We start from the raw sequence: 27,943 nt of genomic DNA on the forward strand, positions 1-27,943 counted from the left end.
AACTATAGCAGTTTGTAGGAACAAAGAACTGCAGATGCTGGTGTAAAGTTTAGAAATACAGCGCGGAAACAGGCCCTTCGACACACCGGGTCCGCGCCGACCAGCGTTCATGCGGGTAACTCAGCGGGTCAGTCAGCATCTGAGGAGAACATGGATGGGAATATTCGGGGACAAGACCTTGCTTGTGTAAATGTGTACATGTATAGAGGTATGTACAGTATGTACAGTATTTACATACACACATATATATTTGTGTACACGCATATACTTTCTGACACTCTATTTAATTTAGCAGTGTCACCTCTGACTATACTCCAGAGATACTGTCTCTGGCATACCAGAGATGTATGTATATACACACACGTATATGTGGATATCTATGAATATGCACACAGAATTTTTTATTCTCTTGTTTATTATTTTGTTCACAATGTAATATGTTTACATATTCTGTTGTGCTGCTGCAAGTAAGAATTTCATTGTTCCATCTGGGACACATGACAATAAAACACTCTTGACTCATAAGGTCATAAAGAATAGGAGCAGAATTAGGCCATTCGGCCCATCAAGTCTACTCCGCCATTCAGTCATATCTCTCCCTCCTAACCCCATTCTCCTGCCTTCTCCCCATGACCTCTGACACTCGTACTAATCACCAATCTATCTATCTCCGCCTTAAAAATATCCACTGACTTGGCCTCCACAGCAAAGAATTCCACAGATTCACCACCCTCTGACTAAAGAAATTTCTGCTCTCTCCTTCCCAAAAGAACGTCCTTTAATTCTGAGGCTATGACCTCTGGTCCTAGACTCTCCCACTAGTGGAAACATCCTCTCCACATCCACTCTATCCAGGCCTTTCACTATTCTGTACATTTCAATGAGGTCCCACCCTCATTCTTCTAAACTCCAGTGAGTACAAGCCCAGTGCCGACAAACGCTCATCATAGGGTAACCCACTCATTCCAGGGATCACTTGACTCTTCTTCAGACGGATTGTAGTGGGGAATGGGATACAGGGGAGAGGCAGGACACAGGTCGACACTGGCGAGGAGGGGCTGTGAGAGGCAGACGGTTGCAACAAAGGCCAGAGATAAGAACAGAAGGTGTGAGACCGGTTTGAACAGTTGCGGACAACGATCCTACAGCGAGCAAGATGGTCCACTCGACGAAAAAGACGTAGTACGGTCATGGGCGGATTCATGGGTAATTTAAGGCCCCATTTCCGTAACCGGCTTCCGTCTCCGCACAAAAGATCCCGTAGGATACAAGTGCGGAGACGGGAGCCGGTTACGGAAACATCCTCGTAAAAATAAAAGTAATTTGGTAAAAATCTTCTCATTTTCAGAATTTTAATTTATTAACACAAACTGTTCCCCCACAACGTTGATTACACTGCGAGTCGGGTCGGGTCCGGTTATGGAAATGGATGAATAAAAGGCCCACGTTCCGTTCCGTTGCGTACTACACGTCAGCCCGTTGCATTTCACTCCCCCCCCCCTCTCTCCTCCCCCTCTTGCTCTTTCTGGCTTCACAAAGATCCTATAGCGGAGCATAGGATGCATTTCGTTGTCTCTGTACTGTACACTGACAATGACAATGACAATTAAAATTGAATCTGAATCTGAATCTGAATTTAGCAGGAGTGGTCTATCTTGCTCCGCTATAGGATCTTTGTGAAGCCAGAAAGAGCAAGAGGGGGAGGAGAGAGGGGGAGGGGAGGAGGGGGGGGGGGGGGGGGGGTGAAAGAGAAAATAGATAGGAGTCCGGGAGGGGCACAGGAAAAAGAAGGTAGCGTTTAAGTGAGATGAGAGTGACCTAAAATTGGAGAATTCAATATTCATGCCGTTGGGTTGTAAGCTACCCAAGCGGAATACGAGGAGCTAAAAACAGATTGTTCTTTAAGAAATTTCTGACCTCTGAGCTTTCTTTCCTAAAGAGAATAAAACCGCTGCACTTATTTCTCACCCTGGCCACAAACTCTTTGAACCACTTCCCTCTGGAAGGCGACTCCGGACTGTCAAAGCTGCCACAGCCAGACATAAAAACAGCTTTTTTTCCCCACGAGTAGTAGCTCTACTCAATAACCAAAACTCTGTAGCCTCCTTTTGTTCTGGTATTTTATTTAATTCACATGTTTAATCGATAATGATCTATTATTAATGTTTAATGTTTTATGTGTCATTCCTAACTGCCACTGTATGTCGTGTTGTCACTTGCGGGCGGAGCACCAAGGCAAATTCCTTGTATGTGAATACATGGACAAAAAACTTATTCATCCATTCATTCATTCATATTTCAAGTCCTTTCAATCACACTGAATTCCTGCTTACAACTGGTGACAAGATGCAAGATTATCCTCAAACAGAGGCAGAGAAATCATCTCCCTGAATGTATTTTTAATATACAGTACGACGGCAAAAGTACATATTGTATTCCAAAGAAAACTTTACGTATCATTTTTATTTTGTTTTTGGAAAGGAGTGTTTTAATGGTTTATAGTAACTCTAAATGGAGACAAGCTCTTTGAATCCAGCTGCAATTAGAGTTACAATGGTAACGATAAATTAATTAGGGTGTCACCATTCAATGTGAAAGCGAAGGCTGATATGGTTCAGAACATCATAAGACATAGGAGCAGAATGAGGCCATTCGGCCCCTCGAGTCTGCTCCTCCATTTGATCATGGCTGATCTATTTTTCCTTTTCAAACCCCATTCCTCTGCCTTCCTCCCTCCATAACTCAACCGCCACTATGCCACCGTGCCCATTCATCTTGTCCAGAGATACTGCCTGACCTGCTGAATTACTCCACCACTTTGTGGTGAATCTGTGGAATTATGTGCTACAGAAGGCTGTGGAGGCCAAGTCAGTGGATATTTTTGAGCCAGAGACAGATAGATTCTTGATTAATGCGGGTGTCAGAGGTTATGGGGAGAAGGCAGGAGAATGGGGTTAGGAGGGAGAGACAGATCAGCCATGATTGAATGGCGGAGTTGACTTGATGGGCCGAATGGCCTAATTCTGCTCCCATCACTTCTGCTCCCATCACTACAGTAAAGTCTGATCAAAGATGGTCCAAGGGTCTCCATTGAGGTAGATAGTAGCTCAGGACCGCTCTCTGGTTTTGGTAGGATGGTTCAATTGCCTGATAACAGTTGAATTAGGCCATTCAGCCCATCAAGTCCACTTCACCATTCGATCATGGCTGAACTATCTCTCATTTTCCAGGCCCTTCACTATAGGCGTTATGTGCAAAAAGGAACTGAATGACTTGATGGGCCGAATGGCCTCATTCTACTCCTATTCCTTATGACTTTGTGTTTTGTTTGTGTACTATCCAGCATCTGCAGTTCCGTGTTTCTAGCATAGCCATCATGATCAGCTGACCTGTATGTCTCTCTGCTCTGTCTCTCATGTTTGAACGCCCCAGGCTAATCTCCTTCATTCTTTTTTTGCGCTCAGGCATTTGTTCTATGCGTGACTTTGACCATCAAACTTCACTAAGACCAAGGAGCTGAACGTGGACTTGGCACAAAGCAAGACAAAGACCCACAAATCTGCCCATGTTGATGGGGAGAGGGTTAAAAACCTCATCGCCCTGGGCGAGCACATCTCTGAAGATCTGTCCTGGACCCAGTGCACTGGTGCAATCGTAAAGAAAGCACATCAACGCCTCTATGTCCTTGGAAAGTTGAGGAGATTTGGTATTTCACCAAATACTATCTTCAACCTCAACAGCAGCGACTCGTCACATCACGACCTGGTTCGGCAACTTGACTACACAGGAACGAACAAGGCCGCAAATAATGGCGAACACTGCCCGGTTCATCACGGGTCCCGACCTGCCCGCCGTCGAAGGGATCTACAGGAGTCACTGCCTCAAAAAGGCAGCCAGCATCATCAAAGACCCACACCACCCTGGCCATGCTCTCATTTCACCACTGCCATCGGGAGAGAAGAAGGTGCAGGAGCAGCTTCTGGAAACTGTAACATCCAGGTTCAGGAGCAGCTTCTTCCTGACAACCAGGCTATTCAACACAATCTCCAAATAGGCTTGGAGGCATTATGTTTTACATTTGAACTATTATTGACTGCCTACCACAACCAGAGAGCAATGCTAAACTAACATCTACCTCATTGGTGACCCTCAGTCTGGAGAAGGGTCTCGACCTGAAACGTCACCTATTCCTTCGCTCCATAGACGCTGCCTCACCCGCTGAGTTTCTCCAGCATTTTTGTCTCCCTTTGATTTTTCCAGCAACTGCAGTTCTTTCTTAAACATAAATGTGTTTATCTGTGCCTTTTGTATATACTGAATGGGTTTTACAGTACTATCTTTACCTGTCTGGAGAGAAGGAATAGGTAACGTTCAGACTGAAGAAGGGTCTTGACCCAAAACGTCGCCCATTCCTTCTCTCCAGAGATGCTGCCTGAACCGCTGAGTTACCCCAGCATTTTGTGTCTACCTTCGATTTAAACCAGCATCTGCAGTTCTTTCCTACGTATGTTTGCATATCTGTGATGCTGCTGCAAGAACGAACTTCATTGTTCCGTTTCGGGACACATGACAGTAAAACGCTCTCGACTGGACGGGTTAGATGGAGGAAAAATGTTCCCAATGTTGGGCGAGTCCAGAACCAGGGGCCACAGCCTTAGAGTAAAGGGGAGGCCATATAGGACTGAGGTGAGAAAAAACCTTTTCACCCAGAGAGTTGTGAATTTGTGGAATTCCCTGCCTCAGAGAGCAGTGGAGGCCAAATCACTGGATGGATTTAAGAGAGAGATAGATAGAGCTCTAGGGGCTAGTGAGTGAAGATTATTAAGGATTTGGACATGCTAGAGGCAGGAAACATGTTCCCGACGTTGGGGGAGTCCAGAACCAGGGGCCACGGTTTAAGAATAAGGGGTAAGCCATTTAGAACGGAGACGAGGAAACACTTTTTCTCACAGAAAGTTGTGAGTCTGTGGAATTCGCTGCCTCAGAGGGCGGTGGAGGCAGGTTCTCTGGATACTTTCAAGAGAGAGATGGATATGGCTCTTAAAGATAGTGGAGTCAGGGGATATGGGGAGAAGGCAGGAACCGGTTACTGATTGGGGATGATCAGCCATGATCACATTGAATGGCAGTGCTGGTTCGAATGGGCGAATGGCCTCCTCCTGCACCTATGTTCTATGATTCTATGACACTTGCTCCTATTTTGTCCTAAATATATTTCCTCCAGATTGTCGTCCGAATGCACCCTTCTATATTTGAACTCTGCTGCGATTCTCGAAGGAGTGGGGTGATACAGATTGGCTTCACCAGAATCTTACAGTCGAGCAAAGCATTCAGCGAGAGAACAGATTCAGGTCAGACAGAGAGAGACACACAAAAAAAATCTTCCATGTGAGAGAGATTAAAAAAAATAGATGAAACTTTTACACAGAGAAGACTGGAAATAATTTAAAATTGACAGCTGAAAATGAAAGCAAACTCAATAATTCAAAAGAGGAAAGTAGGGCAAAGATAATGTGAAGCAGAGGCTGAGAATAAAATATAGATATCTATTGGGTCATCAGTTATCATGGGAAGGAGCATTGGGAATAGAACTGGTGGACTACACTGTAACTGTCTACACATACAGCCTGCAGCCAAAGTACACCGCGTGGCAAATACGCATATGTAAACCATTGTACTATCTATACACACGTTCATAAGTGATAGGAGCAAAAATTAGGCCATTCGGCCCATCAAGTCTACTGCGCTATTTCTATCTCTCTCTCTCTCCGAACCCCATTCCCCTGCCTTCTCCCCCCCATAGCCTCTGACACCCGTACTAATCAAGAATCTATCTATCTCCGCATCAAAGATATCCACCGACTTGGCCTCCACAGCCTTCTGTGGCCATGAATTCCACAAGTTCACCACCCCGTGACTTGTGAGATGCAGACACAGAGACGTCTATCTGGAAGTCTCTCGCACCGTGCAATGCAAAGAATATTTCCACTCTGAACACTAATTCGCAAACACGACAAAATTAGTTTTCTTCCTTTAGTTAGACTTTCCCCACGGTGACGACTTCAGGGGTCGAGAGCCTTGGCGTTGGCTGCACCGAGCTTCAGTGAATCCTCCTTATAATAATCCGTGGCCTGAACTGTTTGGGTGACATCACCACCTCAGGTTCTTGGTGACAAATACCATTCCTGACGGGATGCTGCGAGAGTGTTTTATTGTCACATGCTCCAGATAGAACAATGACATTCTTACTCGCAGCAGCACAACAGAATGTGTAAACATAGTACACTGTAAACTATACCATAATCGAGAAAATGTTCAGTCTTACACACACACACGCACGCACACACACACGCACGCACACACGCACGCACACACGCACGCACACAAACACAGATACACACACACATGTATATACACACATACACTCATATATATGTGCACACACACATATATATATACACACACACACATACTCATATATATGTGCACACACACGTATATACCCACGCACACATATATACACACACACACACGCAAACACATATATACACACACACACACACACACACACACTCCCGCCCCCTCCCCTGACATCAGTTTGAAGAAGGGTCTCGACCTGAAATGTTGCCCATTCCTTCTCTCCAGAAATGCTTCCTCACCCGCTGAGTTACTCCAGCATTTTGCATCTACAAACACACACATATACACACACACACATATACACACAAACACATATATATACACACACATATATATATATATACACACACATGTATACACACACACATATATACACACACACACACACATACAATATACACACATACACATATATACACACACATACATACATACACACACACACAAATATATATATACACACACACACATATATATACACACACACATATATGTATACACACACATAAATACAAACACACATATATACATATATACACACACATATATACACGCACACACACATATATATATACACACATACATACACACACACACACACACATATGCATACACAACATTTCTATACACACACACACACACATCAAAACCAACGCCAAGTCTATGTAGTTTGGAGCTTATTTGAATATATAAACACATGTTGCATTAAATGCACAGCTCTGCACTAGTCACCACTGCCAATCGCACTTCACATTTTAACACCTTTGGTAACGAGTGTTGAAGTTACTTTGCTCTTGTCGACATGCTCATCGTGGATAAAACCCTTGAGAATGGATCCAGCATCTACTTCATACCAGCAAATACTCACTATGTGTAGGAAGGAGCTGCAGATACAGGTTAACACCGAAGTTAGGCACAAAGAGCGCCAATTAACCTACAACCCTGTATGTCTTTGGAGCGTGGGAGGAAACTGAAGATCTCAGAGAAATCCCACGCAGGTCACGGGGAGACAGCAGCAACTGTACAGACAGCACCCGTAGTCGGGATCGAACCCGGGTCTCGAGGCAGCAACTCAACCGCTGGTTCACCACCACCATTGTCATCTTGTTAATGCAATCACCGTCACTTGAACAGCAGACTTGAACGTGAGGGGAAAGGGGTTAATGTTCAATTAAAGCGTTCAAAACCGACAAACCGAGACGAATCGATCGGACTCACTATGATTAGAAAAGGCTGATGAGTTCCACCATTCACAATGCTGCTGGATAATGGCAGTTCATTTTCTAACACAATCTAAATCAATAAAAGAATTGCCATGGTTTATGGAAAGTAATAACATATGTAACTACCTGCTGCTGGGTGTTTTGTGTTTTCTCTGCTGTGGGAAGCGTGACACTTGTCCAAGAAGCAGAACCTAAATAGGTTCTAATTTATCTCAGTGATAAACCAGCCAGGAGTCTAGCAATATCATCGCCAATATTCATCAACGGTGTCCTCAGACTTCCATTCCCCCTCACTGTCTAATGAACGCAGGTACATTTCACATGCGGAGAGAAAAGAGAACCGTTCTCCACCTGCAGGCGACATGATTTATTTATGCTCCAGGAATCCATCAATGCACATGGACTAGGCTGCCTCTTAAACAGGCAAGGACGTCAGAGGACTGGAGTAAGCCACTCCGCGCCTATAAGCTGCCCCGCCACTATTCTGCTGGCCGATCTTGCCTCAGTTCTCCCGGCACTCTGTTCACCCTTGCCAGTGGGAAGAAGGTACAGGAGCCTGAAAACCTTAACGTCCAGGTTCAGGAGCAGCTTCTTCCCCAACAGCCATCAAGTTACCAAACACGACAACCTCCAAATAAGCTCCCGACTACATAGACTTGGGGGCATTGGTTTTGTCGCATTTGCTATTTTATAGACAATAGACAATAGGTGCAGGAGTAGGCCATTCGGCCCTTCGAGCCAGCACCGCCATTCAATGTGATCATGGCTGATCACCCACAATCAGTACCCCATTCCTGCCTTCTCCCCATATCCACTGACTCCGCTATCTTGAAGAGCCCTATCTAGCTCGCTCTTGAAAGTATCCAGAGAACCTGCCTCCACTGCCCTCTGAGGCAGAGAATTCCACAGACTCACCACTCTCTGTGAGAAAAAGTGTTTCCTCATCTCCGTTCTAAATGGATTACCCCATATTCTTAAACTGTGGCCCCTGGTTCTGGACTCCCCCAACATCGGGAACATGTTTCCTGCCTCTAGCGTGTCCAAACCTTTAATAATCTTACATGTTTCAATAAGTTTACCCTCTCATCGTTCTAAATATATATTATATATATCTATATCTCTATCTATATATCTATATCTATATATCTATATCTACATATCTATATATATATATATATATATATATATATATATCTATCTGTCTGTCTGTCTGTCTATCTATCTTTCTATCTATCTATCTATCTATCTATCTGTCTATCTGTCTATCTGTCTATCTGTCTATCTGTCTATCTATCTATCTATCTATCTATCTATCTATCTGAAAAAAAGGGGATGTGCTGGAGGTTACCTAATATCAGAGATGTCAATGTTCCTCCAACAGGTTCTCCTGATCTGTAACACCGCGATGGAAATGGCAATCAGAAGTATATAATCAAATGACACTTAATCTCCGACAACCTGCCCACTGACGAATGTTTAAAGTGCTGCCAAGCCCACTCAGCTCGATATTAATCACAACCCAGATTCAACTCAACTCACATGAGCTATCAATTCCAGAGGTGTGGTGAGAAGCACCGACCCTTGCCCCCAAAAGCAGCAACTAATCGAACACCAGTAACATACATCGAACTGAAGTCAATTGGGATCAAAGTGGAAACTCTCCATGAGTCACGACTGCCTTAAGCAAAGATGGTTGTGATTGTAGACACTCGATGCTGGAGTAACTCAGCGGGACAGGCAGCAACTCACGGTATGTCCACATCTTTCCTGCAATAGGTTGACCAGAACTCTATCCAATACTCAAAATGCAGTCTAATCAAAGTCCTATAGAGCTGCATTGTATAATGGTATATGGACACACTGATCTGCCTACTATGTTCTGTGTGCTGAAGCAAAGCAATAATTTCATTGTCCTATCAGGGACACATGACAATAAACTCTCTTGAATCTTGAATCTGGAGTCTTGGAAACTTTCTTAATTCATGTCAAGAAAAATAGACTTATTCTGAATGGACTGTAAAAATATCCATTGATCAATGACATCATATTCAATGGACGGAGCACAAATCCAGTCGTTTGATATTTGAGAGACAAGATTAGTTCAGAGATACAGCGTAGAAACAGGCCCTTCGGCCCACCGAGTCCGCAACAACCAGCGATCAATCCCTGCGCACTAACACTATCCTTCATATACTAGGGACAATGTACAGATTCAGATTCAGATTCAATTTTTAATTGTCATTGTCAGTGTACAGTACAGAGACAACAAAATGCATTTAGCATCTCCCTGGAAGAGCGACATAGCAAACGATTTGAATAAATAATAATAAGTGTCCGGGGGGGGGGGTGGCAGTCACCGAGGTACGTTGTTGAGTAGAGTGACAGCCACCGGGAAAGAAGCTGTTCCTCGACCTGCTGGTTCGGCAACGGAGAGACCTGTAGCGCCTCCCGGATGGTAGGAGGGTAAACAGTCCATGGTTGGGGTGAGAGCAGTCCTTGGCGATGCTGAGCGCCCTCCACAGACAGACGCGCTTGCTTTGGACAGACTCAATGGAGGGGAGCGAGGAACCGGTGATGCGTTGGGCCTCACTACAATGGCATCAAGCCAATTAGCCCACAAATCTGTACGTCTCTGGGGTGTGGGAGGAAGGGGGAGATCCCGGAGAAAACCCACGCAGGTCACGTGGGGAGAGCGTACAAACTCCTACAAGCAACTGTGCCACCCTATCTCCCCCTCCCCTTCCTCTTCCACTGATATTGCAGCACTGTAATCCATCCATCCTGGCTGATAACAATCTCATCCGAGATCAGATAGAGTTTCCTCGACTGAAGATCGCAATCGCCGAGCCATGAATCTTTTAGACACCACAGAGAGTGGCTGATGGGAAGATCAGACTAGAGGTGTCTTGGTCTTGCTTGCGTTCCTTGCCTGCTGCTATTCAGCCTGAAGAGAGAGACATTCGCCATCGGAATGGAGTCAACAATACCTCGCAAGTTGGTGCTGGGCGGTCTTGCCCTGCGTTGGTATCTCTTGTGTGGGAGCAACTTACCACAATGTGATTAGCTGAATGGATAGGGAACCAAGTGGTTGATATTGTGGCATAGTCATAGAGTCGTAGACATACAAACGAGGAAACAGGCCCTTCGGCCTAACTTGCCCATACCGACCAACATGCCACATCTACACTCGTCCCACCTGCTGCGGTGGAGGCCAATTCTCTGGATGCTTCCAAGAGAGAGCTAGAGAGAGCTCTTAAAGATAGCGGAGTCAGGGGATATGGCGAGAAGGCTGGAATGGGGTACTGATTGTGGATGATCATCCATGATCACATTGAATGGCGGTGCTGGCTCATGGAAACATAGAAAATAGGTGCAGGAGGAGGCCATTCAGCCCTTTGAGTCAGCACTGCCATTCATTGTGATCATGGCTGATCGTCCCCAATCAATAACCCGTGCCTGCCTTCTCCCCATATCCCTTGACTCCACTAGCCCCTAGAGCTCTATCTAACTCTCTCTTAAATCCATTCAGTGATTTTTGCCTCCACTGCCCCAGGGAATTCCACAAATTCACAACTCTCTGAGTGAAAAAGTTTTTTCTCACCTCGGTCTTAAATGGCCTCCCCTTTATTCTAAGACTGTGGCCCCTGGTTCTGGACTCGCCCACAACATTGGGAACATTTTTCCTGCATCTAGCTTGTCCAGTCCTTTTATAATTTTATATGTTTTTTATAAGATCCCCCTCATCCTTCTAAACTCCAGTGAATACAAACCCTAGTCTTTTCAATCTTTCCTCATATGACAGTCCCGCCATCCCAGGGATCAATCTTGTGAACCTACGCTGCACTGCCTCAATCACAAGGATGTCCTTCTTCAAATTAGGAGACCAAAACTGGACACAATACTCCAGATGTGCTCTCACCAGAGCCCTATACAACTGCCTGAAGGGCCAAATGGCCTACTCCTGCACCTATTGTCTATTTGTCCCATATTCCTCTAAACCCATCCTATCCATGTATCTACCTAACTGTTTATTAAATGTTGCAATAGTCCTTGCCTCAACTACCTCCTCTGGCAGCTTATTCCATACAACCAATCTATCCACAATCAGTATTGATGTGGATAGAGAACTGGCTGGCAAACAGGAAGCAAAGAGTAGGAGTAAACGGGTCCTTTTCACAATGGCAGGCAATGACTAGTGGGGTACCGCAAGGCTCAGTACTGGGACCCCAGCTATTTACAATATATATTAATGATCTGGATGAGGGAATTGAAGGCAATATCTCCAGGTTTGCGGATGACACTAAGCTGGGGGGCAGTGTTAGGTGTGAGGAGGATGCTAGGAGACTGCAAGGTGACTTGGATAGGCTGGGTGAGTGGGCAAATGTTTGGCAGATGCAGTTTAATGTGGATAAATGTGAGGTTATCCATTTTGGTGGCAAAAACGGGAAAGCAGATTATTATCTAAACGGTGGCCGATTGGGAAAGGGGGAGATGCAGCGAGACATGGGTGTCATGGTACACCAGTCATTGATGGTAGGCATGCAGGTGCAGCAGGCAGTAAAGAAAGCGAATGGTATGTTGGCTTTCATAGCAAGAGGATTTGAGTATAGGAGCAGGGAGGTTCTACTGCAGTTGTACAGGGTCTTGGTGAGACCACACCTGGAGTATTGCGTGCAGTTTTGGTCTCCAAATCTGAGGAAGGACATTATTGCCATAGAGGGAGTGCAGAGAAGGTTCACCAGACTGATTCCTGGGATGTCAGGACTGTCTTATGAAGAAAGACTGGATAGACTTGGTTTATACTCTCTAGAATTTAGGAGATTGAGAGGGGATCTTATAGAAACTTACAAAATTCTAAGGGGTTGGACAGGCTAGATGCAGGAAGATTGTTCCCGATGTTGGGGAAGTCCAGGACAAGGGGTCACAGCTTAAGGATAAGGGGGGAATCCTTTAAAACCGAGATGAGGAGAACTTTTTTCACACAGAGAGTGGTGAATCTCTGGAACTCTCTGCCACAGAGGGTAGTTGAGGCCAGTTCATTGGCTATATTTAAGAGGGAGTTAGATGTGGCCCTTGTGGCCAAGGGGATCAGAGGGTATGGAGAGAAGGCAGGTACGGGATACTGAGTTGGATGATCAGCCATGATCATATAAATGGCGGTGCAGGCTCGAAGGCCGAATGGCCTACTCCTGCACCTAATTTCTATGTTTCTATGTTTCTATAACCAACACCCTTTGAGTAAAAAAATTGCCCCTCCGGTTCCTATTAAATCTTCCCCCTCTCTCACCATAAACCTATGTACTTTGGTTCTCAAATTCCCCATACTCCGAGTGAAAGACTGTGCATTCACCCTATCTATTCCTCTCATGGTCTTGTACACCTCTATATAATCACCCCCTCATCCCTGCGTTCTCTGGAATACAGCACTAGTCTGCTCAAGGTTCTAGGGGCAGAATTAGGCCATTCAGCCCATCTAGTCTACTCCGTCATTCAATCATGGCTGATATATAGCACAGGCAAGATCCTCCTTAAATCTTTTCTGCACCCTTTCCAGCTTAACATCATCTCGGAAGCAGAGATATCTTGATGCCTGATATTCGTCTTGTTCTTTTCATTAGGAGATCAACCATTTCCTTTCAGCTCTGACAAATTATTATCTGGCATTTTTACTTCTGATAAAGTCTAAAGGATTTGCAAGCTTCCCATCTATTCCTGTCTCCTCGGCAGTATCAGCTGACAAGATACACACAATGCAACGTCAAGTTTGGCATGAAGACCTAATCCTTGCTGCTTCTGAAACTGTACACGAGTAAATCATAATTAGAAGATAATTTATTGATGTAATTAAAAATCTAGCATCTGGCACAGATCCCATGAGGAGTAGAAAGTTCAAGCATGGCAATGAATTTTGAATATCAAATTTAATAAATATTAAAATTCTTCGTGGTTTTCCTTTAAAAGCAAATTATTTCATGCAATATGTTCATTCCGAGCAACAGTGTCAAATTCCCTGTGGAGTCACAGAGTCATACAGCATGGAAAGAGGCCCTTCAGCCCAACTTGTCCATGCTAGATCTATGTCATGGACCTGTCCCACTTCGGCGATTTTTCAGCGGACTGTCAGCAAATGTCAAGTCACACACACACGCACACACACGCACACACGCACACACGCACACACGCACACACACACACACCTTCACCAGCCCCATTATGCAGGCGGGGTACTTGAGACAAGGCAGAGATATCTGAGGGGTTGCCAGTCTAAAAAATTCACACGGTTTAAGAGCCAGCGTGAAACAGGCCCTTCGGCACACACCACGATGAACCAGGAAGGTTGCGACACTGTAGACACCACGTGCTAAAGCACAGTGTACGCGAGACTCTTTAAAAGAGGGAGGGCCAATTGAAAGGTAGATGCAGGTGAGGAGTGGAGACAGCTTTTAAGAAGCCAGAGATACACGGCTTTGAAGCTCGGCGGACATTTACTGCCGTTGTCGGTCCTTGGTTCTGAAAACTACAGCTTACCTTTTTGTTTCCAATGAAACTCACCGGTCAGTATCGGCTACAACCTACGACAACCTTCGACCTCCTGGCGACCCACCCACGGCACGAGAATTCTCGCTACTCTCCGTGGGGGCTTCATTCTAATCGCCGCTAATTCTTCAGCATGCTGAAAAACTCACGGCGACCATAATGAGGCCGCGACAAGTTCCCAGAATGCGGGAACTCCTCGCGACCATGAAGGCGACTCCCCGGCAACCGCCCGCGAACATGTGGCGACCGCATAGTCTCCTGCAGTCGCCTAAAAAGTCGCCCAAGTGGGACAGGCCCGTAAGTACTTGAGCAAGGTGCAGAGATATCTGAGGTTGTTGCCAGGACTCGAGGACCTGATTTTTTTAGTTTAGTTTAGAGATACAGCGTGAAACAGGCCCTTCGGCCCACCGAGCCCGTGCCGACCAGCGATTCCCGTTTCGACACTCGAGGAGATGCCACGTGTCAATACGTCGTCACTCCGCGATTTTTTTCGGTGACCTGGTACGTCAGTCACTGATGCCGACAGATGCCGAAAAAATCGCCAGGTGGGACAGGTCCTTTTAACAAACCTTGAAACTTGAACTTTGAACCTGGACGTCTTTGGCGTGTGGCAGAAAACCCACGCAGGTCACGGGGAGAACATGCAAACTCCGTACAGACAGCACCCGTGGTCAGGATCGAACCCGGGTCTCTGGTGCTGTGAGGCAGCAACTCTGCCGCTGCGCAAGGTGTTTGCCCATCGAGGTTGGCTGCAGAGGTTTTGCAGGGCAATCGCTCTACAAAGCCTTGAGTGCACTGGGCATCAACGGAGTGGCGAGGACAAGAGCCATCAAGAACACCACAGAGGCAGCGGAGAAGGCCTCGAGATGGCTCTGGATCAGGAGAGGAGGTCCATGGGGAGGAGCGAATGCCACCTGAACGCAAGTCGTGGTCTGGTCAACCACGGCTGGGTCGCCTGGGCGAGGGTGTCTGAGACCCGAAACACCCGATGACCCCAGGTTACATCACTGATGATGTGTTGAGGAGCATCAAGAGAGAACGTACAAACTCCGTACAGACAGCACCCGTGGCCAGGATCGACGCTGGGTCTCTGGCGCTGTGAGGCGGTAGTTGGGGGCGGCACGGTGGTGCAGCGGTAGTGTTTCTGTGTGGGCTAGTTCCGGATATCTGGGCTTACGTGGAGAAGGCAGGTGAATGGGGCTGAGAGGGAGAGACAGATCAGTCATGATTTAATGGCGGAGCGGACTCGATGGCACAATTCTGCTCCTATCTCTTACAAACTTCAGAAAAGCAATGTTAAATGAATATAATATTAGGGAAGTACTGCTTTTCCCCCCCATAAATCCCTTGATTCCGTTAGCCGCATGAACTATTCTGCAATGTTTTGTTAACAAACACATTATTACATCTATTGAGGCACCTCTGTGAAGGATTCAGTTCAAATGACAAGAGATTATGATTCCAAGTTAATTGCATAATTATATACTGTTCACTGCAGATCCAGCGCTAGGCAGAACATAAAGGATGATTTCATCTCTTGCCATCATCAAGGAATGACAAAAGCGAAAAATGGAAAATTAGTAATAATTACCGACAAGCACTCTTGGGTCAACTAGGGAAAAATAATAAGCTGTTGTATAAAATATTGGTCTCTCATTTACCCGACTTGCTAGGCTGACTCTCATCTCAATATACACCTCGGATGTCACCGTTAAGAATTAATCTTATTGACCCCAGCATTTTAGTTTAGTTTAGTCTTTCCACTGACTCATTAGCACACAACAAAAGCTTTTCACTGCACCTCCGTAATGGTGGCAATAAACTAAATGGGGCGGCACTGTGGCACAGCGGGTAGAGCTGCTGCCTCACAGCGCAAGAGACCCGGGTTCGATCCCGACTACGGGTGCTGTCTGTACGGAGTTTGAACGTTCATCCCTCCTAATCTGGTCCCCTAATCTGAGGAAAGACATTCTTGCCATAGAGGGAGTACAGAGAATGTTCACCAGACTGATTCCTGGGATGTCAGGATTTTCATATGAAGAAAGACTGGATAGACTTGGCTTGAACACGCTAGAATTTAGAAGATTGAGGGAGGATCTTATAGAAACTTACAAAATTCTTAAGGGGTTGGACAGGCTAGATGCAGGAAGATTGTTTGCGATGTTGGGGAAGTCCAGAACTAGAGGTCACAGTTTAAGGATAAGGGGGAGTCTTTTAGGACCGAGATGAGAAAATAATTTTTTACACAGAGAGTGGTGAATCTGTGGAATTCTCTGCCACAGAAGGTAGTTGAGGCCAGTTCATTGGCTATATTTAGGAGGGAGTTAGATGTGGCCCTTGTGGCTAAATGGGATCAGGGGGTATGGAGAGAAGGCAGGGATGGGATACTGAGTTGGATGATCAGCCATGACCATATTGAATGGCGGTGCTGGCTCGAAGGGCCGAATGGCCTCTACTCCTGCACCTATTTTCTATGTTTCTATCCCTGTGACCTGCGTGGGTTTTCTCTGGGCCCTTCGGTTTCCTCCCACACTCCAAAGACGTCCAGGTTTGCGGGCGAATTGGCTTGGTGTAAATGTAAAATGTCTGGTAGTGTTGAGTCTCTCTGTCTGAAGAAGGGTCTCGACCCGAAACATCACCTACTCCTTTTCTCAAGAGATGCCACATGACCCACTGAGTTACTCCAGTTTTATGTGTCTATCTTTGCTGTAAACCAGCCTCTGCAGTTCCTTCCCACCACACAGTTAATATTAGTTGGCATTTTGCCCCATATGCGGAACGCATCACTTTACCTGAGATCAGACTGGTGGATGGACAAGATGACACCCGAGGTTAAAACCTTCTGTTGGATAGTTGCTATAACGGTGAACTCGCTCTTGTTTCGAAGCAGTTGGACCATTTTCTTCGTCGTGTGTGGAGTTGCCTCTATCCGTCTCTCCACATCTGAGGAAAGCCAAGCGCAACTAGTCACAACAAATCTCGCCTCACACAATCTTCCCAACATCATCTCCAGCCATGATATTTCCCAGACACCAATAAAGGAAGACTCTCATCATGGGCCTGTCCCCACTTTGACGACTCAATAGGCAACTGCCAGGGACTAATGTTAGAGGGATTCACCTATGGTGGCACCCTACGACAACCTACGACAGCAAAAATTGTCGCCACTCTCGCCGAAAATTTTTCAACATGTTGAAAATTTAGTAGCAGTCGCCGAAAAAATGGCCTTTCTTGTACATACGTGCCAATATGGACTGGTCCCACTTTGGCGATTTTTTGGGCGACTGCCGTAAAAATGTTGGCAAGAGTAGCAACAAATCTTTTCTGTCGTAGGTTGTCGCCAAGTGTTGTAGGTGAATTACATTCAAACTAATCCCCGTCAGTCGCCTAAAGAGTCGCCAAAGTGGGACAGGCCCTTTATATTTTACCGTCTCAGTTCGGGAAGTATCAACATGCTTGTTTGTTAGACTTTTGCACATCCATCCATACATGCATGCATTTGTGAAAGGTCAACACACTCAATAGAGTATAAAGCATTACATCAAAGACTTTTTGCACACATCTATAAAACAGGAATGTAGAATGAGATGGATCGATGAATTGGCTCTCATAGTTAAAGCATTTACATGTACAGGAAATTTAGAGTATAGGTGTAATCACAGGAGGCTGCAGATGCTGGACTACCTGAGAATGACATAGACAATAGGTGCAGGAGCAGGCCATTCAGCCCTTCGAGCCAGCACCACCATTCAATGTGATCATGGCTGATCATCCCCAATCAGTACCCCGTTCCTGCCGTCTCCCCATATCCCCTGACTCCGCTATCTTTAAGAGCCCTATCTAGCTCTCTCTTGAAAGTATCCAGAGAACCGGCCTCCACCGCCCTCTGAGGCAGAGAATTCCACAGACTCGCCACTCTTTGTGAGAAAAAAGTGTTTCCTCGTCTCCGTTCTAAATGGCTTACCCCTTATTCTTAAACTGTGTGGCCCCTGGTTCTGGACTCGCCCAACATCGGGAACATGTTTCCTGCCTCTAGCATGTCCAAATCCTTAATAATCTTATATGTTTCAATGAGATTCCCTCTCGTCCTTCTAAACTCCAGAGTGTACAAGCCCAGCCGCTCCATTCTCTCAGCATTTGACATAAAGTGCTGGAGTAACTCAGCGGGCCGGGCAGCATCTCTGTAGAACATGCTAGTTAACTAAACTAACATACAAACACCCCCTTCCCCCCACACCACGCCTCCACCATTAACTCCCCTCCGGGATCACCTTGCATCAGTTTTCTCCCCCCCCCCCCACCTGCATTCCTTTCCTCCATCTTCACAATTGGAAACTTTTCTATCCTCGAGCTTCACAATTCGCAGCTCTCTATCCTCACGGGCTGGCACCGTGTCTTTTCATCCCCGGCTTTTGTCCAAAGAACCTGCCTATCGTCAACGTCCCCCCCCCCCCCTCGCCCGTGTCCACCTATCCATAAACGTCACTTTCCATGTTCCCCACAGATGCTCTCTGACCTGCTTCCTCTCCCCCAACTCTGTGTCAAATGAAGAGAAGGAGCCCCAACCAGCTTGTATACTCTGGATGTTTAGAAGGATGATGAGCCTGACCTCATTGAAACATCCAGCACTATGTGTCTTTCTTCACTAGGAAGGAGAGTGTCATTTCATGGGGGAGTCCAGTCCAAGTCTGGTCATTAATGGCACCATGTTGAGAACTATTCTAATGGAAGTATCACCTCAATTTGAAGAAGGGTTTCGGCCCGAAACGTTGCCTATTTCCTTCGCTCCATAGACGCTGCTGCACCCGCTGAGTTTCTCCAGCACTTTTGTCTACCTCAATTTGAAAATCAGGAGTTCCCTTGAAAAGCGATTTGTGTGGAGCTTTTTATTGCATCTAGCGCTCGCATGCTTAAACGTGTCAGGTTAAGTTTACCCGAAACAGCGCGATGATGTTGCACGTGAAGCTTAGTTTTATCAACACTTTATTGTGCCATTGATGCAAGGTAGAAAATAAGGGAAAAAATTCAAATTAACTTTCGATCAGAAAAAGTGTCTTTTACAAAAAATATCCCAATTTTTTGTTTAGTTTAAGTTAGTGTTACAGCGTTGAAACAGGGTCGAAGATAGACACTAAACGCTGGAGTAACTCAGCGGGTCAGGCAGCATCTCTGGAGAGAAGGAATGGGTCGAGACCCTTCTTCAGAGGCCCTTCCCCCCATCGAGTCAACTAAGTTTAGTTTAGTGATACATTGTGGAAACAGGCGCTTCGGCCCAGCGGGTCCATGCTGACCAGCGGTCACCTCGTACACTCGTTCTATCCTGCAGACACTAGGGGCAATTTACAGAAGGCAATTAACCTCCAAAACTGTACGGAGAAACCACACGGAGAAAACCCGGGAGAGGGGGAGAGAGGGAGAGGGGGAGAGGGGGAGAGTTAGGGAACATGGAAGGGGAGGGAGACAGGAGAGGAGAGTGGAAAGGGGAGGGAGAATGGCTGAAGGAAGAGGGGAGGAAAGAGAAACATAGAAACATAGAAATTAGGTGCAGGAGTAGGCCATTCGGCCCTTCGAGCCTGCACCGCCATTCAATATGATCATGGCTGATCATCCAACTCAGTATCCTGTACCTGCCTTCTCTCCACACCCCCTGATCCCCTTAGCCACAAGAGCCACATCTAACTCCCTCTTAAATATAGCCAATGAACTGGCCTCAACTACCCTCTGTGGCAGAGAGTTCCAGAGGTTCACCAGGAAGAGGGGAAGGGGAGAGGGGGGGAGGGGATAGGGGAGTGGGGAGGAAAGAGAAGAGGGGAAGGGGAGAGGGGAGAGGGAGGGGGGAAGGTTCCCACCCACTGGGGGGCAGGTGGAATATTCCCAGCTAATCAGTCGGGTAGTTAATCACCCCTCTCCAGAGAGTGAGGTGTTGAGGGCGAGCAGCCTCAGGTACCTCCCCTATTGCCAAAGACTGGTCAGCATCACATGCAAGATCTAATTCTCACTCCCTCATACAGCGGGGGCTTTTTTTTAAAATATAAAGAAGCGAAGACTCTGGCCTTTGTTTGCTTCAGTGTAACATTACAAAAGTCATGAATAAAATATGGAGAATTTGAAAGAATTCATTACAGAGGCTTCATCCGTGACCACCAACCAGCTCTGCCGGCAGACAGTCCCTCTCCCAGTCGCCAATGCACCTGTGTCTATGTGTGGAAACAAAGAACTGCAGGTGTTGGTTTATACCAGAGAGAGACACAAAGTGCTGGAGTAACTCAGCGGGACAGGCAGCATCTCTGGAGAGAAGGAACGGGCGACGTTTCGGGTCGGGACCCTTCTTCAGTCTGAAGAACCTTTGCTTCCATAAGGTCATAGGTGATAGGAGCAGATTAAGGCCATTCGGCCCATCAATTCTACTCTGCCATTCAATCATGGCTGATCTATCTCTCCCTCTTAACCCCATTCTCCTGCCTTCTCCCCGTAACCCCTGACACACGCACCAAGCAGGAATCTATCTATCTCTGCCTTAAAAAAAATATCCACTGACTTGTGGCCTCCACAGCCGTCTGTGGCAAAGAATTCCACAGATTCACCACCCTCTAACTAAATAAATTCCTCCTCAACTCCTTCCTAAAGGAACATCCTTTAATTCTGAGGCTGTGACCTCTGGTCCTAGACTCTCCCACTAGTGGAAACATCCTCTTTCCCTATCCCTCTATTTCTCCACCACCCTCGTTCTCCAATCAGTCTGAAGAAGGGTCTCGACCCAAAACCTCACCCATTCCTTCTCTCCAGAGATGCTGCCCATCTCGCTGAGTTACTCCAGCATTTTCTCTCTGTGTTCGGTCTGAAGAAGAATCCCGACTCAAAATGTGACCCATCCTTTTTTATTCCACAGAGATGCTGCCTGGGATGGCGGGACTGTCATATGAGGAATGATTGAAAAGACTAGGCTGGTATTCACTGGAGTTTAGAAGGATGAGGGGGTATCTCATAGAAACATATAAAATTATTAAAGGACTGGACAAGCTAGATGCAGGAAAAATGTTCCCAATGTTGGGCGAGTCCAGAACCAGGGGCCACACAGTCTTAGAATAAAGGGGAGGTCATTTAAGACTGAGGTGAGAAAAAACTTTTTCACCCAGAGAGTTGTGAATTTGTGGAATTCCCTGCCACAGAGGGCAGTGGAGGCCAAGTCACTGGATGGAATTAAGACAGAGTTAGATAGAGCTCTAGGGGCTAGTGGAGTCAAGGGATATGGAGAGAAGGCAGGCACGGGTTATTGATTGGGGCCGATCAGCCATGATCACAATGAATGGCGGTGCTGGCTCGAAGGGCCGAATGGCCTCCTCCTGCACCTATTTTCAATGTTTCTATGTTTCCATGTCGGTTCCTCTCCAGCATTTTGTGTCAACCTGTGTGTATATTTCTGTTTATTAACCTAGCATTGTATCCTCATCCCGAGACCCTCAATTCCCCTGGCATACTATCCCTTTCTCTTCCCAACTATATCCTCACTCCAGCTTTACATTTCAACTCCCCCCTCCTCATCTGACACCTGTATGTCTTCTTGTCACCTTCAGCCTTTGTCACTTACTCCCCTCACCTGCCATTCAATCTCCTCCCCCCCCCCCTCACCTGAATCCACCCATCCCCTTGCGTAAGAAGGAACTGCTGATGCTGGTTTACACTGAAGACAGGCTGGAGTAACTCAGCGAGTCAGGCAGCATCTCTGGAGACAGGAGGATTGAATAGGTAACGTTTTGGGTCTGAAGTCCCGACCAAAAGGCCACCCATCCTTTTTCTCCAGAGATGCTGCCTGACCCATTGAGTTACTCCAGCTTTCTGTGTCATCGAGTCATAGAGTGATGCAGTGTGGAAACAGACCCTTCGGCCCAACTTGCCCACACCGGCCACATGTCCCAGCTACACTAGTCCCACCTGCCAGCATTTGGTCCATATCCTTACAAGCCTGTCATATCCACATACCTGTCCTATCCACGTACCTGTCCTAGCCATGCACCTGTCCTATCCACGCACCTGTCCTAGCCATGCACCTGTCCTATCCATGCACCTGTCCTAGCCATGCACCTGTCCTATCCATGCACCTGTCCTAGCCACGCACCTGTCCTATCCACGCACCTGTCCTAGCCATGCACCTGTCCTATCCACGCACCTGTCCTAGCCATGCACCTGTCCTATCCATGCACCTGTCCTAGCCACGCACCTGTCCTATCCACGCACCTGTCCTAGCCACGCACCTGTCCTATCCACGCACCTGTCCTATCCACGCACCTGTCCTATCCACGCACCTGTCCTAGCCACGCACCTGTCCTAGCCACGCACCTGTCCTATCCACGCCACGCACCTGTCCTAGCCACGCACCTGTCCTAGCCACGCACCTGTCCTATCCACGCACCTGTCCTAGCCACGCACCTGTCCTATCCACGCACCTGTCCTATCCATGCACCTGTCCTATCCATGCACCTGTCCTGACCTTGCACCTGTCCTATCTGCAGGTGCTGCAGGTGGGAACTGCAGATGCTGGTTTACACCGAAGGTAGACACAAAAACGCTGGAGTAACTCAGCGTGGACAGGCAGCACCTCTGGAGAGAAGGACTGGGTCGGGACCCTTCTGCACACGTTGCCAGTCCCGCTGAGTTACTCCAGCGCCTTGTGTTTCGCTCGAAAGGGCAGTAAAACGGGGGTCGATTGCTTAGTGACAGACAAGGGGAACGCAAGCGAGCCGGGTTAGACAATAGACAATAGGCGCAGGAGTAGGCCATTCGGCCCTTCGAGCCAGCACCGCCATTCAATGTGATCATGGCTGATCATCCCCAATCGGTACCCCGTTCCTGCCTTCTCCCCATATCTCACTAACTCCGCTATTTTTAAGACCCCTATCTAGCTCTCTCTTGAACCAGCCTCCACCGCCCTCTGAGGCAGAGAATTCCACAGACTCATCACTCTCGGTGAGAAAAAGTGCTTCCTCATCTCCGTTCTAAATGAGGCTTGCCCCTTATTCTTAAATTGCATGAATGGGTTGCATGAATGGCGGTGATAACGCTAGTAGGTGAAAGAAAAATTATTGATATCTTGGTCCTATTTACCTTGAAACAAATATGCTTTGCTGTTATTATATAACCCCGGTACCTGAGCAACTCCAGTCGTCGTATTAGCGAGATCCAGCTCTCGGGTGACATCGATTTGCAAGTCAGGGTCCACTCCAAACCCTAAGACTATAGAAATAAAACAGTCTTTAACTAAACGCTCACACGCCACAAGCCAGAACGACTTCATTCTCAGCTACCTCATGCCCCCAAAGTATTAGCCTGTGAGTTCTTGTGAGTATGTGTGGGAAGGAACTGCAGATGCTGGTTTACACCAAAGTTAGACACACACAAAAAAGCTGGAGTAACTCAGCAGGACAGACAGGCAGCATCTCTGGAGAAAAAAAAGGCATGATGATATCTGACCCGCTGAGTTACTCCAGCAACGATGTGTGTTCGTGTGTGTATGTGTGTTCTGAACTTTTTTTCCTCATGTATTATATTGTTTACAGTGTACTATGCTTACGCTGAGAGAATGGAGCAGCTGGGCTTGTACACTCTGGAGCTTTGAAGGATGACAGGGGTTCTCATTGAAACATATAAGATTGTTAAGGGTTTGGACACGCTAGAGGCAGGAAACATGTTCCCGATGTTGAGGGAGTCCAGAACCAGGGGACACAGTTTATGAATAAGGAGTAAGCCATTTAGGACGGAGACGAGGAAACACTTTTTCTCACAGAGAGTGGTGAGTGTGGAATTCTCTACCTCAGAGGGCGGTGGAGGCCGGTTCTCTGGATGCTTTCAAGAGAGAGCTAGATAGGGCTCTTAAAAATAGCGGAGTCAGGGGATATGGGGAGAAGGCAGGAACGGGGTACTGATTGGGAATGATCAGCCATGATCACATTGAATCAATGCTGGCTCGAAGGGCCGAATGGCCTACTCCTGCACCTATTGTCTATTGTCTAACATATATTCTGTTGTACTGCAGCAAGTGAAGAATTTCATTGTTCTATCTGGGACATGACAAGAAAACACTCTTGGCTCTGAAGATAGACACACAATGCTGGAGTAACTCAGCGGGCCAGGCAGGCAGGCAGCATCTCTGGAGAGAAGGAATGGGTGACGTTTCGGGTCGTGGTCTGAAGAAGGGTCTCGATCGGAAACGTCACCCATTCCTTCTCTCCAGAGATGCTGCCTGCCTGCCAGCCTGTCCCGCTGAGTTACTCCAGCATTTTGTGTCTAGTTTCGGTGTAAACCAGCATCTGCAGTTCCTTCCCACCCTCTTCACTCTTGACATACGAGGAGACGCCAAACATGTACAAAATCTTCGCGCGCCATCTGCGTGACGCGCAAATGACGCCCAAGTGGGACAGGCCCTAAAGTCGCGTTGCTGAGAGTCGGTTTGCAATCGCTCGTTGCTTTTGTCAATGAATTTTTTTTTTGGTGCTTTTCGGAGAGCGGGCTGTTTTGAAATCTGTAGTCGGTGTGAACCGACACATTAAAAAAAAAACAACGGGGAAACCGTGCAGGACTTCAACTGCAGATGCTTGTTTACACCGAAGATAAGACACAGAGTGCTGGAGTAACTCAGCGGGTCCGGGGCATCTCTGGAGAAAGGGGATAGGTGACGGGTCAGAAGAAGGGTCTGGACCCGACACATCAACTATTCCTTTCCCCAGAGATGCTGCCCGACCCGCTGAGTTGCTCCAGCGTTTTGTATCAGTGAATGGGGAAACCCGTGGAATGTTACCATTCTAAACGCGGTGGAAATGTGGCTTCAAATTTGTTAACGGGGCCGCTTTAAAATCGCATAACTCAACAACCCGGCGCCCCCGTGTGTGTGTGTGTCGGGGGAGAGTATGTGCGATAGAGTGTGTGAGTGAGACAGCGTGTGTTTGAGAGTGTGTTCGGTAAAGTGTGTGCGAGAATGTCAGAGTGTGTGTGTATATGTGGCTGCGTCTCGGTGTCGATGTGTGTGTGTGTGTGTTTGTCTATGTGAGAGAGTGTGTGTGTGTGTGTATGTATCTGTGAGAATGTGAGAGTGTGTGTTAGTGAGATGGTGTGTGAGTGTGTCGACGTGTGTCTCTGTGTGTCTGTGTCCATATGTCTGTGTGAGAGAGTATGTGTGAGGCGGTGTATCTGTGAGAATGTAAGTGTAGGTGAAGGTGTGTGTATATATGTGTTGGCGTCGATGTGTGTGTCTATGAGTGATGTGTCTGTTTGAGAGAGAGAGATTGTGAGTATGTGTGTGAGAATGTGTGAGACTGAGTGAGATGAGACTGAGTGAGATGGTGTGTGTGTGTATGAGTGTCTAGTGTCTGTGTGTGTGTTTGTGTCTATGAGTGTCGTGTGTCTGTGTCTGTGTGTCTAGTGTCTAGTGTCTGTGTGTCTATGAGTGTCTGTGTCTGTTTGTGTGTGTGTCTATGAGTGTCGTGTGTGTGTTTGTGTCTAGTGTCTGTCTGTGTTTGTATGAGTGTCTAGTGTCTGTCTGTGTGTGTATGAGTGTCTAGTGTCTGTCTGTGTGTGTATGAGTGTCTAGTGTCTGTGTGTGTGTGTTCAGGTATTTTAACAGTGGGGCTAAAGTACGCGGTGTGGTTTCTCCAATGAAGACAACGATATTGAGTGAACTGGGCTTGTTAACCAGGGGAGCAGAGAGCGATTGTTTGCAGCCTGACAATGTAAAACAAAAAACCTGAACCTTTCCGGGGGTGAATTGAGAAAGCGAGGTGTCGCATTAGGGTGACTTTAATCCGGCCGAGTTCACGTAGACACACGTGTGTGTGTGTGAGTGTGTGTGTGTGATTTTGCAGACAGGTGGATCTGACCGACTCCAATCACCCTAGTTCGCGAATGTCCATGTTAATTACTCCAAGCGCCGGCGATCGGAGTGAAATTCATATTTTAATCAGTAAAACGCAAGGAGGTGCAAATAGTCTGCGCCGTTTTTTTTCTCTTTTAAATGCATTTGTGCTAAAATTAATACGGTGATATCATGAGAGTCCCTTGAGAAGTGGGAAAGTGGTCGCTAGCCAGACGAGACTGTTATTAAAAACTCGCTTGCAAACCACAGTCGAGTCGAAAATGCCACCAAAACCGCACAGACTACTGGCCCGGGCGATGTTACAATATTTAGCACCGAGGATGAGCAGCGGGGCAATAAACGGGTGCTCGCGTTTGGGGTTTAAACCTCAACCCGCAGCCGGAGTCGAGAGCTTCTTGAATAATGCACTTAAAATCTCACAAGATTGAGGTTTAATGCACGTGTGCCTTCGCCCTGGAGAGGTCTCAGGTAGGGCGTAATCTAAAGCCAGATAGCATGCAAGTTAAACAGGCAAACTGTACAGGAAGGGGCGGCTTGAACCGAAGGTGCACACAAAACGCTGGAGTAACTCGGTGGGACGGGCGGCAGCTCTGGAGAGAAGGAACGGGTGGCGTTTAGGGGGTCTGGAGAAGGGTCTCGACCCGAAGCGCCACCTCAATTCCTTCTATCCCGAGACGCTGCCCGTCCCGCTGAGTTACTCCAGCGTTTTGTGCCTTCAGTCAGTCTGCAGTCAAACTGTACCTGCCCGAGAGAGAGAGATAGGGAGAAATAGAGAATTCCATGCAAGAATTTATCGACAATCTTACCTGATTTAGCGGAGAGTACGAAAGCCAGAATTACTGGAATTACATCCATTTGCAGCATGTTTGTGTGTGTGGGGGTTTTTGTGTGTGTTGCACGATCAGAGAGCTGATTGCCACCACGGTATCCAGCCGGCTCAGATGCCGTGCGCAAACTTGGCGAGCGGAGAGACGAGACTGGCGAGAGACTTGTTCGCGCTGTAGCTGTTGCTGCTGCTGTTGCTGCTGCTGCCAGAGCTCGGACGCTTCTCCAAGGGCCAGTCCACCCAGGGCGGAGAGATGGGGGGGAGGTGGATGTCGAGGCTCGAATCACGCAATCTCATCGCCGGGGAAATGGCGAGACACACGGGCGGAGAGGACCCCCTTTGGCCGGCGTGAGGAGCGCGGAGACGAGGCGTGCAGCACGCATTTGGTATTTTCACCTAGTGATAACACACACATACACCCAGCGCTGGAGGGGTGGGGAGAAGGGAAAAAAAAATCCTCGGCTGTTTAAGAGGCAGGATTAGACCTGGGCTGGGGAAAAAATACGGACAGGATTCCTGCTCCTCGGTGCGAACAAAACGTGCAGTGGAACCGCTATTTCCCCACCGATATTTCTCCCACAGAGCGTGGAATAATCTTGTATTGTATTGTATTCAAATTTATTGTCATTGTCTCAATTAGAGACAACGAAATCTTCACCCTACCATAGTTACCCAGCCAGATGCAACTACATTTAACGTAGCTCTTTCTTCCCAAAAATCCCTTTCTGGCTGAAATCCTCCCTCCACCACCTCCAGTTTAAATTCCTTTTGGAATATTTTGGAGAACCAGGAAGACTGCACATGTCACCGTGATGGCCCGCGGCGTGAGTATTGATATAACGGCGCCGGGCAGGGAAGATATCACCACACCGACGGCCCTTCATGGATTACGCCAACATTGTAACATTTAAAACACATTTATTTCCTTTTTTTTGTTCCTTAAGAGTTTACATGATAGGGTTATCTCTTGTGAATATCATATAGGCAAATATATATATTTATTATTATTATATATATATATATATATATATAATGCGGTTTTTTTTTACACATAAATACAAAATTTGAGGTAGG

The 27,943-nt window shown here is 46.9% G+C and overlaps 1 protein-coding gene across 1 annotated transcript in view; it reads right to left on the minus strand.

Annotated features, from left to right (window-relative positions):
• Positions 1-27,338, minus strand: part of LOC129705576 (protein kinase C-binding protein NELL1-like) — a 109,657-nt gene extending 82,319 nt beyond the window's left edge. The window contains exons 1-3 of the mRNA XM_055649175.1: positions 26,850-27,338; positions 23,283-23,411; positions 16,973-17,123 (exon numbers count right to left, since the gene is read on the minus strand). Coding sequence (XP_055505150.1) covers positions 16,973-17,123; positions 23,283-23,411; positions 26,850-26,907 — 338 coding nt within the window. The 5' untranslated portion in view covers positions 26,908-27,338. The remainder of the gene's footprint in view (positions 1-16,972; positions 17,124-23,282; positions 23,412-26,849) is intronic.
• Between the last annotated feature and the right edge of the window lie 605 nt (positions 27,339-27,943).

This window comes from Leucoraja erinacea, chromosome 18, assembly GCF_028641065.1.
Source record: "Leucoraja erinacea ecotype New England chromosome 18, Leri_hhj_1, whole genome shotgun sequence".
Taxonomy (NCBI): domain Eukaryota; kingdom Metazoa; phylum Chordata; class Chondrichthyes; order Rajiformes; family Rajidae; genus Leucoraja; species Leucoraja erinaceus.